Here is a 14,162-nt window from a genome sequence, read left to right on the forward strand (position 1 = left end):
GTGGATGACATGCATTTATTTACGGGTTTCCTCTTTTATTTGAAAAAATTATATTTTATATAATAATTTAACAAAATATATATGACGTTGCTGTTTCATTCTAGCATTAGACATATATTACTATAAATTATTTCAGTTAAATTATTATTTTGCTTTCAAGAAAAAAATATTAAGGTTTGCATTCAAAATTATTTTTGTATTTTTACACAAGTTTTTTAGAGTAATTATCAAGGTTATGGAAGCATTTTAATATTTTAATATTATTTTTTTATAATTATTTTAATTAAAAAAATAGTAACTTGTGTTAAGTACACACCATTGAATTAATGGTGTTTGCATCATTTAAACAGCCCATTTAATATCACTCGATGGTCAAACCTTACTTTCCATCGTCTCTTTAGATATATCATCATGTATGGGGTATGATAGTGTATTATGAACGGATTATCATTAGTGGTTTTTATTTTTTCTTCTCTCTCCTACTAAATAAAATGTGTGATTGTTTTTTTTATTTTTTATTTTTAATTTTAGTTTTTATTTTTTTTATTTTTTTATTATTCTTTTTATAGAAGTTTTATGTTTTTTTTTCAATTTACTCATTTAATTACAATTTCTCATATAATTTTTTTTTCTTGATGCCTATTCTTTTAATTTTTTTTTTGTCATTCTAATAAGGTTTTTTTGCTTTTAATTTTATGTTTTAATCAAAGTTTTTGTTATTCTATTTTTTTTTTAAATTTGATTCTTATTTTTTTTATTTATTTTTTGTTGTTAAATCTATTTTTCAATTCAATTTAACCTTCTAATTGAAAATTTTTATTTTCCCTCTAATAATTTTTTATTTCCACCATCATTTTTTTTATTTTTTTGTGTAATTAATTTTTTTAATTTCATCTTCTTGATATTTAATTTGTTATGAATTCAGCTTTGTACAATCTTATTGTTCTACATTAGTTTTTTTTATATATATATATTGGTTTTGTGTTTATTTTTAATTTTTTTATGAGTTTATCTTGGTTTTATCTTGGTCTTATGATGAAGATCATGAGTTTTACATGTTTTTTATAATATAAGTTTTTTTAAAAATTTATTTTATTTGTGTTTAATTTTTTGAGATATTATTCTAATATAAGTTCGGCCTTGCATAATATTTTTTTAGGGTATGGGTTTATTCAATCGGTTTTATTTGTATTTATTTTTTAGATTACAATTTTTTTTGTGGTTTATTTTTTTTAATTTAAATAAATAAGTTCAATAAATACAATTAGATAAATATTCTATTTTGTGTGATTGAATATCTTGATTTACATTCATCTTTTATTTTTTTTAAATTTTCTATTAGTAATTTTTTTTTGCTCATTTATATAGATATAAATGATAATCAATTTATTTAATTAGATATTTGGATGTACCTTTTAATTTAAAATTTGATTTTTTCATGTAAAAAAAGTATCAAAGTACCTTGCATCCCAATATTTTTTTAGATAAAAAGTTTTTTAATTCATAATGAAGTGTGAATTATATAGCTAGTTGATAATATGTTAACGCGGTGAGTTAGTAACAAGAGAGATCAATAATGAAAAAAAAAAATAATGAATTTTTTTTAAAAAGGAAAAGTTTTGAAATAATTTTTTAATTTATTTAATATTTTAATAACTTCTACAAGTAAAATATTACATGCTTGCTATTAACACGTCGATACAAATGTTCAATTTGAAAGCTAGTTTTTGCTCCTCTATTTTCAAAGGCAAGAAAGTTTATTTCTCATGACGTTAATGATCTTCTTCCACCTACCACTTGTATGCATCTGCCACTATTTTTGCAGATCTGTATCACCTTTCTCCCCTCCTGCTATGAGCACTTATACATCGATTTTATCTGTCATCTTCTTCGCTCTTGCTATGAACACAATTTCATCATCTTCTTTCTTTCTTATTCAACCATCTCTACACCCATCATCATTTTTTGCAGTTTTTTCACTATCATCTCTCAGTACCAGCCAACTATCACATCATCTCAATATAAACACCGTGAAATCAAATTCATCTTCTACCACCATTGATTTTCTTTTGATATAACAATAAATTGCTAATTATTTATACAATTTAGTCATAAGTGATTATTATCATCGATGCTTGGTTGGTTTAAAGAAGATAGTATTTAAATCCAATTAGGAACAAGTTCACAGGTCACGAGTGGTAAATTAACCTGAATCGATTCATTTTTTTTTTATTTTATAAAAAAATAAAATAAAAATATTGAAAAAAAAGAGAGAAAAAGGTCAATGAATTTTAATCGGGGTTTTCCTTGAACAGACCAAGTTACAGATTAACCTGAAATTCTAATCAGGTCATACTAAATTTTTCCTTTATATTTGTTGAAGCTCAACCCAATCTAAGCTCCCAGGTCAAGTCGGGGTTTTGAAATAGTGAGTTTTAGCTATTGATTTCTCGATTCTTTCGTTTCAGAGAGAAAAATTGGCTCAAACATCCCTTCAAGTTAAAGAGTGCAGGTTGCAAGTTATGTGGATAGACAGAATGATTGATTGTGCACACACATCCAAACAGATTTGTGTATATCATTTTGAGTTAATAAAATGTTAGGACTGTTTCCTTTAATAACTAGTGTCTATACATGTTACATCATTTTTACCCGTATGTTCCACTTTGTCTTGTAACAGTAGAGAGTGGAGAAATCTCTTGGATAGGAGTGTTATAACTTAGTTGCCTAAAGAGGGAGCCAACAAGAGAGAACCTCAATCAATCATAGATAAAAAGGCAAAGAGATTGACACAAGGAGAAAAGAGAAACAGAAGGGAGGAATTCTCATCTTTTTTTTCTTTATATATATGGAAAGAATGTGATTCTCTCTACTCCTTGCATCTCTCTCTCTTAATGTCACCTTGCTGAAAATGGTCAACAACTTAAGGACCATGTAAGACCAGAAAGAACCGTTCAATTCCGCTGCGTGACATGCTTAAAAACAGTCGGAATTCTCCTACAATTTTGCTCCACTCGTAGCACGTATCTACATGAAATTAACGACAAGCAAGCCACACACACATACACAGAGCTATGCAAACACTTTAGCATTCTACCATATCTAATGCGTTCCATATAAACAGGTGTGTGCATATCCACGAAAATACATGCAAGTTTGTGTTCGTCAGTTTCATACAAAATCAATTCTACCAGTTGATACGAATTCAAGGTGGTTCAAACAAACATGCACACATGAATTCCATTTGATCATATTGATGTTAGTTATATTTACACGAGTTTACATAGTTAACAGCTACTTTTCAATAGAAAATCAATGTGCAAAAAATGAAGTTAAAAATCCAAATACAGAACTGCCACCACAACCTAGTTATAGAATAATGTGCTAATCTTCATAAACCCTCACGAAACCTGTTGCTACCAATTCCATGCCTCAAGCTCTCCCAAATAACCTAATCCTACTTGCTAGCTATCGGGAAAGAAAATTATGCACACACACACACACACACACACACACACACATATATGTAAGGAGAGGAAAATGCCATCAGACCTGGTAAAAGATGCTCCTACACGTGCTTCCCAAGCACGAACTGAGTAAATTCCATCATATAAGACAGCAATGACATGGAGCAATCTTCATAGAGATTGAAAGCTGTTAGAGAAACTACCTCCTCCAATAAACTCCTTGTTTTTAGTTTTCAAAGAATCTTCTCAGTGTATTTTATAAGCTTCAGCCATGAATGTCAAGAACATTAGAAGATTTACAGTTAGCTCTGAACTTGAAAATAACTCTAGGCTCTACCTTTCCTGTCTCACCAGTTAAATGACATACAGTGGACCTAATCTACAATTGTTTCAATCTCATCTTACAATTCATTTGATGCCATGAATGATTGAGGTTGCATCTTCATGGTTTCTATAAAGGATCCATCAATTGGTGATTTCAGGGAGGGTGTTGTTAAGCTATCCTTTCCACCATCTGGTCCCAATGCAGCCAATCCAGTTTCTATCAAATCCACACCGAACTTGCAGGAAGAGAGCTGTGCGGCATCATCTGAAGTTACAATAGCATCATCTCCTGATTTAATTGTGTTCTCTTCGACCATATGACTTTCATTAGGTGATGTTAGTAAATCTGGTTTCAAATTCTCGTACAAAGTTTGAATTGCATCAGTATTCTCAATCACATTTGCAAGTGCATGCCCATTTTCTGCTTCCAACTTAGACTCGGACACAAAACTCTGATTTGAATCCAGAGCAGTACCTAATTTCCCCTCTACATGAACAGACTCAGACACAAGAAGTGAACCTGGATGATCCTCCTCTTGATGAACGATACCATCAGTCTCTTCCTTGGGTAATTCAGTCCCAACATCATTTTGTACCTCAGCTATCTCAACCTCATGGCTTGTGGTTGCTGCATGCGGGCAGATAGGAGGAGTCTTCTTAAGGCACACATGGCACCTAAAACCAATGAGCTTATTTATGTTCTCCGCATCAAGTCCAAATGCATCTCCATGAAACCATTCTGCATAAAGCATGTTAGGGTGAAAACATTGCTATGAAAAACAGGGGGAAAAGAAAGAAAGAAAGAAAGTGGGGGGGACCTAATGTATCAACAGATAATATATTTTTCATTAGCTTCCAACAATTCAATTTAGCTAAATGGAAATGGACATAAAGAATAATAACATAGTTACCTCCACAAATCTCACAAGAAATATAATTTGAAATAGATGTATATCCTGCTTCACAGCAAAGATGGCATTTGGGTTGATCATCAATGGCACTCTCTGATGAGGCAATAAGGCTTTTCTCCCTAAAATGTGTCACCCGTTCATCATCTGAATTTCTAGACAACAGAAGACCATTGCGCCAGTAACTATGACAAGTATCTGTTCTCTTCTTATGCAACAAAGTACCTCTCTTTGGTTTCTTATTTGCCCCCTTTTTGGATTTGGATGGTCTTCCTCTCTTGCGTCCTACAACCTTCTTGTTTTGCAATGCTTTCTGTTTAGCTTTCCTAGCTGAACAACGTAGTGGTACAACAGTAACCTTCTTGTTTCGTGATTGTAGTGGTTGTGAACCCCTCAAAGCTTTTTTACTGTTCTTTAGTCGCACCGAATTTCTAACTACATTGGCCTTTTTTGATTTTCGCTCCTGAACTTTTGTGCTCTTGATGCTATTTCTTTTTCTTTTTGTTTCAGTCTTCACTGATTTTGCATTTGTCTTCAAATTTTTCCCATAGTGACATCGGTGGCATGTATATATACATTTAGCTATGATGGCACCAGCGGATTTCCTCACATGCCTTTTGTGGAAAAATCCTGAAAAATTGTATAATATTTGTAAGATACAAAACTTAAATGGAAAAGGAGAGTGAGTGCCAAATGTCAGATTTAATCCTGTGATTATTGTGGCATTTATAAGGAAGAGCTGCTTACCCTTGCAATTCTGACAGCAGACAGCTTCCCTGGTTAAATATCATAAGAAAGGAAATTAATATTTGCAATGAAACAAATACTAAAAGGAACAAAAGCGCAAAAACAAATGACTTTAAACAAAAAGGTGCATATAACAAGTAATCATGCTGTCAAATTTTAACAGTGTACGGTAAATGAAAAAAAAAATCAACATTTTTAAAATTACATTACCTGATTGGAACATCTTTGTTACAATGCCCACACTGATGGTACTCAGATCTTTCTGCTCTAGCAAAAAGATAAGAAAACCCTCTTTGCTTCAAGGGCTTCTTCACTAACACAATAGCCTCAGAAAGTTTCCCAGATTTCATCTTACTAGATCTGCGAGCAATTTTTCTCTCTTCAAAACTTTTCAAGAGATAAAAGGGAACATAAGATTCATTTAGCCAATACTTCTTCCTTTCACTGGAGGATTCTTCAATCATAGACCCATTTTTTAAAACAATTTCAGGAATACTTCTCCTCTTGCCAAAATCAAGAAGATACTTTGTCCCTTCTTCTTCTACACACTTCCTGCGAATAATTACCTTCTTGAACAACCTGAACGATTTTCTAAGCTCCTTGTCCAACATAGACAAAGGATGAGTGTTCTCAATTTCATCCCACCTAATATTTGAATCAAACTCTCTAACCTGGAAAGGTCATACAATTAAAATAAATAGATTGAACCAGCAGAAAGGAAGCTGAAAACAGACATTGTAATCATACAGCTGACATTTACAATTAGATGCACTGCCCACATAGATGAGGTTGAGAAAACAAACCATGAAGGTGATTACCATGATCAAGAAAAATTGAAAGGGAAAAGAAAAATGAGTACCGTACCTGCAAAGCAAGCTGTTCTACAGTCACTGATGACTCAACGGCAGCTTGCCAGGTAACATGTTTGCTTCTCTTAGCAAAATCTGAATTCTCAGGATATAATATGCCCGCTATCTTCATGCAACCAGCTGCAGAATTTCAAAGTTTAAACATATTCAGAATAATACTCGGTTGACTGAAAAGCAAAAACTACACCCCAAAGGAAAATTAAGAAAGAGAAAAAGAATTGCAGACCTTGTCTGGCAGCCTTGGATGTCAAGGTGCAAGGTAAAACCTTCCAACTGAACAGCCGTCGAGAAAGCCTACCACCTCTCCACCAAAGCATACCCAATCCGCTGGCAGGATTTGCACAAGGATTTGACTCACATTCTGTGGACCTAACCCTTTTCCTGCTAATCCCATTTTTTAATGATGCACGTGACGAAGCAGTCACAATATGAGAAGATGATCCCATCGTGACACCAGAGTCCACATGTTTCACCCAGTCTGCTGAAAGTGCAAGACGCCGCACATTTGCCTCTAACTGCACAATTAGCCATATGACTATGAATTTAAGCTAATGCATCAAAGAATAACTGTGGTAAAGATCGTTACAGCTTGGACCAACTTGGTCTGTTCTGGACCAAGGAGTCAAGGACTACCACCCCGACTTGTTATGCTAAGAATGAGACTGGATAAATTCAATAAACAAATATAAGAAATCCTGGTTCGAAGACAACATTGGCTGTCCGAAAGCAACTTACAGCTGAAACCCAGATTAAGGAAAGATAGAAGTTTGAATAACATTTTAAAATCAAGTGAGCAGGGTAAAAAAGCTGTCAAACAAGATAGGCTCGGCATGTCAGTTTGAACCTTGAAATGGATTTAACCTTGAATAAAAGAAATCTTGAAGAAATAAAATGCAATATCAATTCTGCTCAGTGCTGACCATCAACGTAAAAGAGAAGTCCTTACTTTGAGCAGTAAATGTTTAACGGTTGCAATATCAGATGCCTTAAGAATGCTTTTACGCCAAAGCTTGGTGTAATGTGGATTCAGCCATGGACCCAGTAGCAGCCCCTGAAGCCGATCTTCAATCAAGAGAATATGACATATTAAATCCACAAGATAGCCTTTCCTGTTTCTTTTGGTTTTGAGACTGATCACCTCACTTTCAGACCCTTCCTGAACAGGACCCAGACTCATATTAAACAAGCAATCTGGCTCATCGGTGGTAGCTCTGCAAGAGAAGCACCATCCACATTTTTCTTTCTGGACTTCAGCATTTAGACTAGGAATACTTGACCAACGGAACCTGTTGGAATTCTTTAAAATGACCTTCATCTGAGCTAGAGCCATTTCCTCATCTGATTTCATGGAGTTTTCAGTGGTCTTGTCTGATGATTTAGACAATAACACTTCCGCAATTGAAGCAGATGTATAACCAAAACTGTAATAGTTCATGTACTCAGTTCTGGGCTGCACCTGTAATGTGACCTCATCTGTTGCCTTTACAGCAGATGAAGGACATCTGGTGGGAGGAGAACATCGATTCTTTTCTTGTTTAACATCCAAAATGTTGGAAGTCATAGAAAAGTCTCCCATGAGAGGGGACTTTTCTGGAATCTCAGTTTCATTTGAGAAGCCAGCAGATCTGTTAGAACAGTCAGGCCCTTTCTGAAAGTTCTGGTTCCCCAACTTGATTTGGGTGGTTTCAGCTGATCCTTCAGAACTCATGCATGTCGGGCTCACAACAGACTTTGAAAACTCAAAATCAAGATGACCACAACATCTATTAGCAAACTTTTCCAGGTTTTGTCCACCAGCAGTCTCAATTTTAGCTGCACATGTTTCTAAAGATGCCGAGATACATGCAGGTATGCTCATGTCTAAGCTTGTTGCATGCTTTACTGAACTCAAATTGCTTGCTCCGTGCAAAGTAACAGGAATATCCCAGTGCTTGTGGATAGCCTCCAAAATGCTACCATAAATCATCTCTGAAGACTTTAGCACTTCAATAACAGCACTAAGATCATCCCTTTGGTAATAATTGAATGGGAGTTCGAAGTCGCACGCATCTGACCTGCAAGGTCAACAATAAATGAAAAAATATGCATTTTCTGAAGCAAGCTCACATGCAGATGGATCATAAAATAACTGTAGTTCAAATACTGTGACCACACAAGTTTAATACTAAAGGGATATCATCACAATCACAAACTTGTCTCCCTAGGTAAAGGAAGGAAACCATAAAGTTATTGTTAATGGCATGCTAGACAAGGCTATCGACTAGTGAAAAGAAATCTTAAGGCTACTACCAATTAATTAGTCATATAAATTTGTTGCCTTGAGATATTGATCATCTTAAATTTTTAAACCAATATAAGAATATACGAACTTCAACACTTCTTCAAATATTACAGTTTCAGAAAACTACCAACTAAACAGACCTTCATTACATTGCTTTCATTGTTTTGTTAAATACTTTGGAGCCTGTATTCTACATGCCAGCTACTCAAACAATAAAGATAGCAAAAATAGCAACACGAATGATCACCGATGACCAATCCATGATCAATAGGAAAAACTTACACCAACAAGTAACCACAGCTGCTAAAATATAGCCGGTTGTAAGGATCAACTCCCAATAGCTCTGCTCCACGAAGCAACTTTCGAGATTTCATCCACGGTTTCTGCCTGTCAATTGCACACTCAGGACAATACCAGTCACCCTCTGGCAAAGAGTTATTGGCAACACCTACACACTTTGCATGGTATGCAGCAGGACAACCATCACAGCATATTAAATTCCCATCCATCTTACAAAGGCAGCATTCATCACTATTCCAGTCATCATCAGCATCCTCCGTTAGGCATGAGTTACCCGAGACATCCATCGCAATCTTCCTTTTCTTGCAAGCCCCAGGACTCATATTTCGATCAAAATCCATGTCAGGTTCAGCTCCTGAAGATCTCCTATTAAGCTCCGACCTAATGGCCTCCACCTCAATCATGTCATCACAAAGACACTGTAGCATCTCCAACTTCACGGATACAGGTTGTTTGTGGTAGTCACTTCTGAACAGATTCAATCTACTAAGATCAAATCCAGGTTTCAACCCTGAACCATGGATCAAGAGGTACTCAACCATGAAAACAGGCCATGTAATCAAGTCCAACAAGCCCCAATCAAGGCTCCTACAATGATAATCAATTTAGACAATAAATACTAATAAACCCAAGTTTCAAATGTAAACCAAATCAACTTCAAAAAAAAAAATAACAGGTAGGAACAAACAAAAAGAATACCTCAGGCAATTAGAAGCAGATTCAGAACCTTCATTTGAAAGGTGCTCCAAATGTTTTCTTAGAGTTTCCAAAATTGAAACATGAATAGAATCAAATAAAGAACTTGGAGAGTTACCCTTCAGTGCTGCCACAAATTCCTCCAACCCAAATGGACTTAAGAACAACAAAGTGCTAAATGACCTCAAACAGGCATAAACTGAGAATAGGTCAAGTACTGGAATTCCACTCAAATTTAAATTTTGTGAAGAAGGAGGTAATTGCAACTTTGGAGGAAGAACCACAGGCTCTTCAGGCCATTCATGATGTGATTTAACAGGTTTGTCCTCCGTCAATGCACTAACTACAGGAGACATTGATAAATCTTTTAGCACGTTGTTTTTAGCTGACCCTCTACGAGCACTTCTTCTCAAGACTGTTGTTTCTTGCATTGAATTCCCGTTATCCAAGATTTTTCTCCTCTTTCTAGCACTAGCACTGACCTCTCTATATGAACTTCCAATATCACCAAGGTTCCCATCAACTCTGACCGTACAATCTTCCGTAACAGCATTAGCATCTAAGAGAATTATTTTTTCTGGAATCGAATTCAAATTATCTGCAAGTTTTCTCCTCCTCCCACGCCTCTGACCACCACCACCCACCATACAATCATCCCCAACAGCATTAGCAACTGAGAGAACAGTCACTTCTGGAGTAGAATTCAAATTATCTGCAAGCTTTCTCCTCCTCCCGCGCCTCCGCCTACCACTCCCCACCATAGAATCATCCCCAACAGCATTAGCATCTGAGAGAACAGTCACTTCTGGAGTAGAATTCAAATTATCAGGAAGCTTTCTCCCCCTCCTCCCCCTCCTCCGACTCCCGCTCTCCTCTTTATACACACTCGCTGAATCAATCACCTCTGGAAAATCCTCCTTGACATCCTTAACATCCACCAGTCCAACAGAATCAAAAGCCCTAAAATCTTCACAGGAAACAATATTCACCTCCTCAATTCTCTCAACCAACCCCGAACACGAATCATTAGAGACATGCACTCCTTGCAATTTCCCATTAGGAATGGCACTTTCGATATGACTTTTCTCAAACTCCTCCATCCTTTGAGTCTCAAAATTTGTAGTCTCTTCCATCTGCCCTTCAAAACCAACATCCATCTCATCCTTAATTTCCTCATCAATCCCCAAATTCAAATCAAACCCACATTCCCTCTTTTGGGTCTTTACAACTATACACTCCAAATCAACCTCCTTAAAATTCTCATCCACATCACCACTCACATCCAAATTCAAGTCAATACACCCTCTCTTCTTCCCTTCAAAATCAACGCTTAAATTGTTTTTATTGTTACTATTATTGTTATGATTATAATTAGGATTGGGATTGGGATTACCCTCCTCTTCCTCCTCATTTAAATCAAAATTGAACCCGGCATTTAAATCAAAAACCCCCTCTCTCAAATCCTCCACAGCCCCACTTCCTTTCTCCAGGGTTTCATTCAAATCAACATTAATATCAACATTTCCCCTCAAATCCCCGACAAACCACTCATTCAAATCAACACTTCTATTCATATCCAAATACCCATTAGCCTCAACAACCCCAGAATTACCTGACTCTCCGCTCTCAGGCTTCTTAGGCTCAGCACGCCTACGCCTCTTGACCTTCCGTCCCAAACGAGGCTTGGGGTCAACAGGCCCGGCAGCAGAAACACCGGCGGCTTCTTTATCCTCTTCTAACAGAGAAGCAACTTTAGAGAAATCAAGCTCTTCGAAATCACCGTCCTCGTATTTGATCTCGAAGAATCCAGACGACTCGTCGTAGGATTTGACATATCCTTTGAAGACACCAAACCCATTAAACTTCTTATTAACTGATTTACCTACAAACTCCATAATCTTTTTTCTCCTACTTCGATCTCTGTTTGGGAAAAAAACATTGAGGAGTTCGAATTCGGAGAGAATGAAAAATGCTGGGTTTTTGCTATTACTTTTGTTGGGGCTTTCTCTCTTTAAAAAATCATGAGCTTGGATGCTTCTTTCTTTTTCTGTTTTTTTAAGAGAGTTGGAGAGAAAAGAGGGTGCTTTGCCTTGATTTTCTCTCTCTAAAAGGTGGTTCAAACGTGCACAGAGAGAGAGAGAGAGAGAGAGAAGCAGTGACTTTTCTTCCCTTGTTGGAGAAATGGGTGTGTAGTAGTGGGTTGTTTAGACAATATATATATATATATATATATATATATATATATTTATATATATATCTTATAACTACCTAGGACTTTATTACATAAAAAGAAATAAATCCAAAACAATCAAAATGTTAGTTCCAAGTGTTTATTCACAAGTAAAATAAGATTGATTTGTAACTGTCATGTATAGAAAGAATAAATATATTTTTCTTAAAAAATATCAAGTTACTAGTAATTTTTTAGTATTTTTTTAATATAAAAAATTTAAAATAATTTTTTTAATATATTTTTAAATGAAAATACTTTTAAAAACCTACAGCACCAAACCATCACAAGACCTTAGACATTCAATGTAACATTTGGGAATCAATTCTAAAAAATAATTAAAGAAAATCTTGAATTGAAGCACCTTATCACTCAAATCCAAGCCTGCTATAATCAAGCACAGGAGGGAGTTGTTGATTTTGTTAGGAGGCTGGAAAGCATGCGTTGCATGTTTTGAGTGTATCTATAGTTTTTTTTATAAATTTTTTTATTAAAATAATATTTTTTATTATTTTTAAAAATTATATTTGATATCAATATTTAAATGATTATAAAATATATTAATTTAAAATAAAAATATAAAAAATTTAAAACACAAAAATAAACCAGAATTAAAGCTTATTTTTTTAAAATACAAAAATAAACCAGAATTAAAGCTTATTTTCTGCTATTCCAGCCAAGATCGAGTCTTCAATGTGAAGTGACAGGGTTGAAGGGGCAGCCACCTGTCTTCACCCAATTTTTCAGAATATGAAAGGGAAGAACTCGGACGAAGGGGGATTGGGAGTGGATGGATAGCCGCCTTCAACTTCCGCTTCACATTGATTGGGTCACGATTTTGTAAGATGGTGGTCAACTTCTGTATTCAACTCCATCAATCACGAAAAAATAAAAAAGAACACGAAAATCTTGGGATTTCATGTGGTGACAAACGATGCTCCGTTCAGAGTATTTGCAGCTTTTAATGCTTCAATTCCATTTAAAAGAGAAAAGGAAAAGGAATTAATTGAAATTGTATTAAATAATTTATTTATGTTTTATTTATCTAATTCTTTGATAAAAACAATTTGCCGCGTCAAACAGGCACCAGGCTAGACTCGGGTGATATAAAATATTTGTGTGTTTGTTTAGTATTTGCTTTGCATTTTATCTACTTGTCTGCAAATAAATTGGATCTTGAAAGCAAATAACATGCACTTGAAGAATAAAATGGCGTTGCTTTGAAATCGAATCAAGAAACCCTGTCTTTTTTTGTTACCCTTTCCCTTTGAGGGAAGTTACTGGTTGAGCTGTAGAAACCAAACCAATTCTGTTTGTTTTCCATCCTCAGAATTATCAATGCTCTCACTCATGAGTATCTCATTTTTGTGCCCCCACGAAGATTGTGAATCCTTGCCACGCTTTAAATACAGCTGCATGCCATGAGCAAACCCTGTTTTGATAGGTGATTAATTAAAACTGTATTGTTTAGCTGAGATTGCGAGTTTGATTCCGGTTCTATTATTGACCAGCATATTTAGGAGTGTTTAGAAATATAATTATAGTTATTTTTTTAAAGTGTTGCTTTTTACTTAAAAATATATCAAAATAATAATTTTTATTTTATTTTTTAAAAACTATTTTTAACATCAATATCAAAATAACCTAAAAACACCAAAAAAAAATTAATTAAAAAAAAAACAAACAGAATTTTCATGTGAACCTTTCTTCCCGTCTTCCTTCTCCTCAAGCACAACTCCCTTGCGATTTCGAGAGGCACCACCTTCACATTTGATCTCAACTACAAGTCTACAATACTTGAATCAAGTGCACAACTGAAGCGGGCAACAAGCTTTTGACCCGAGTTCGATCGAACATCTATCGCGCATATAGCCACCATGGACACCCAACCACATGCATTGAGAGGCCAGTTCTTTTTACAGAGGATCTTGTTGTGCTTCGACCATAGCATGCTTACAGGCACAACCCTCCTACTTTCCCCAATGATGTTATAATATCGTGACCTGATATCGTACATCTCAAGACCAGACAACGTGATCGATTGTTTCGCATCATTTGACAGCTTATCATGCTTTCATTCATTTGCAATGCACTTCAAGATTAAAAAAAAAAAAAAAAAAAAAAAAAAAAAAAAAAAAAAAAAAAAAAAAAACGATAAAACCAAGGTTTATGCTTTCTGATACTACAATATTAACATGGGACATGTTAGGCAGGTCCCAAATACTTATTGTCACGTCAACTAATGATAAAATGGTCCATGATGAATCTTTTAATGAGGAGACACCAATAACCTTTCAACAAGCACAAAAACTGGCCTAAATCACGACCCAATTGACAGCA

The 14,162-nt window shown here is 35.0% G+C and overlaps 1 protein-coding gene across 3 annotated transcripts; it reads right to left on the bottom strand.

Annotated features, from left to right (window-relative positions):
* Nucleotides 1-3,553: 3,553 nt before the first annotated feature.
* On the bottom strand, nt 3,554-11,778 carry LOC105131023 (uncharacterized). Of its 3 annotated transcripts, none has more exons than XR_843347.1 (10): nt 9,596-11,778; nt 8,879-9,484; nt 7,262-8,369; nt 6,542-6,830; nt 6,311-6,435; nt 5,657-6,117; nt 5,447-5,475; nt 4,703-5,329; nt 3,819-4,530; nt 3,554-3,733 (listed from the first exon to the last, which is right to left on the bottom strand). XR_843347.1 is itself a non-coding variant. In XM_011033780.1 (10 exons), exons 1-10 carry the CDS (start codon nt 11,485-11,487, stop codon nt 3,869-3,871), a joined length of 5,685 nt encoding a protein of 1,894 aa, XP_011032082.1. In that variant the 5' UTR covers nt 11,488-11,778; the 3' UTR covers nt 3,554-3,868. The 3 variants fall into 3 exon arrangements, 2 of the variants coding, with proteins under 2 accessions (XP_011032082.1, XP_011032081.1); XM_011033780.1 differs by having other exon boundaries at nt 3,554-4,530; nt 9,596-10,304; nt 10,419-11,778; XM_011033779.1 differs by having other exon boundaries at nt 3,554-4,530.
* Nucleotides 11,779-14,162: the final 2,384 nt, after the last annotated feature.

The sequence above is a fragment of the Populus euphratica genome, unplaced genomic scaffold, assembly GCF_000495115.2.
Source record: "Populus euphratica unplaced genomic scaffold, PopEup_1.0 scaffold76.1, whole genome shotgun sequence".
Lineage (NCBI taxonomy): Eukaryota > Viridiplantae > Streptophyta > Magnoliopsida > Malpighiales > Salicaceae > Populus > Populus euphratica.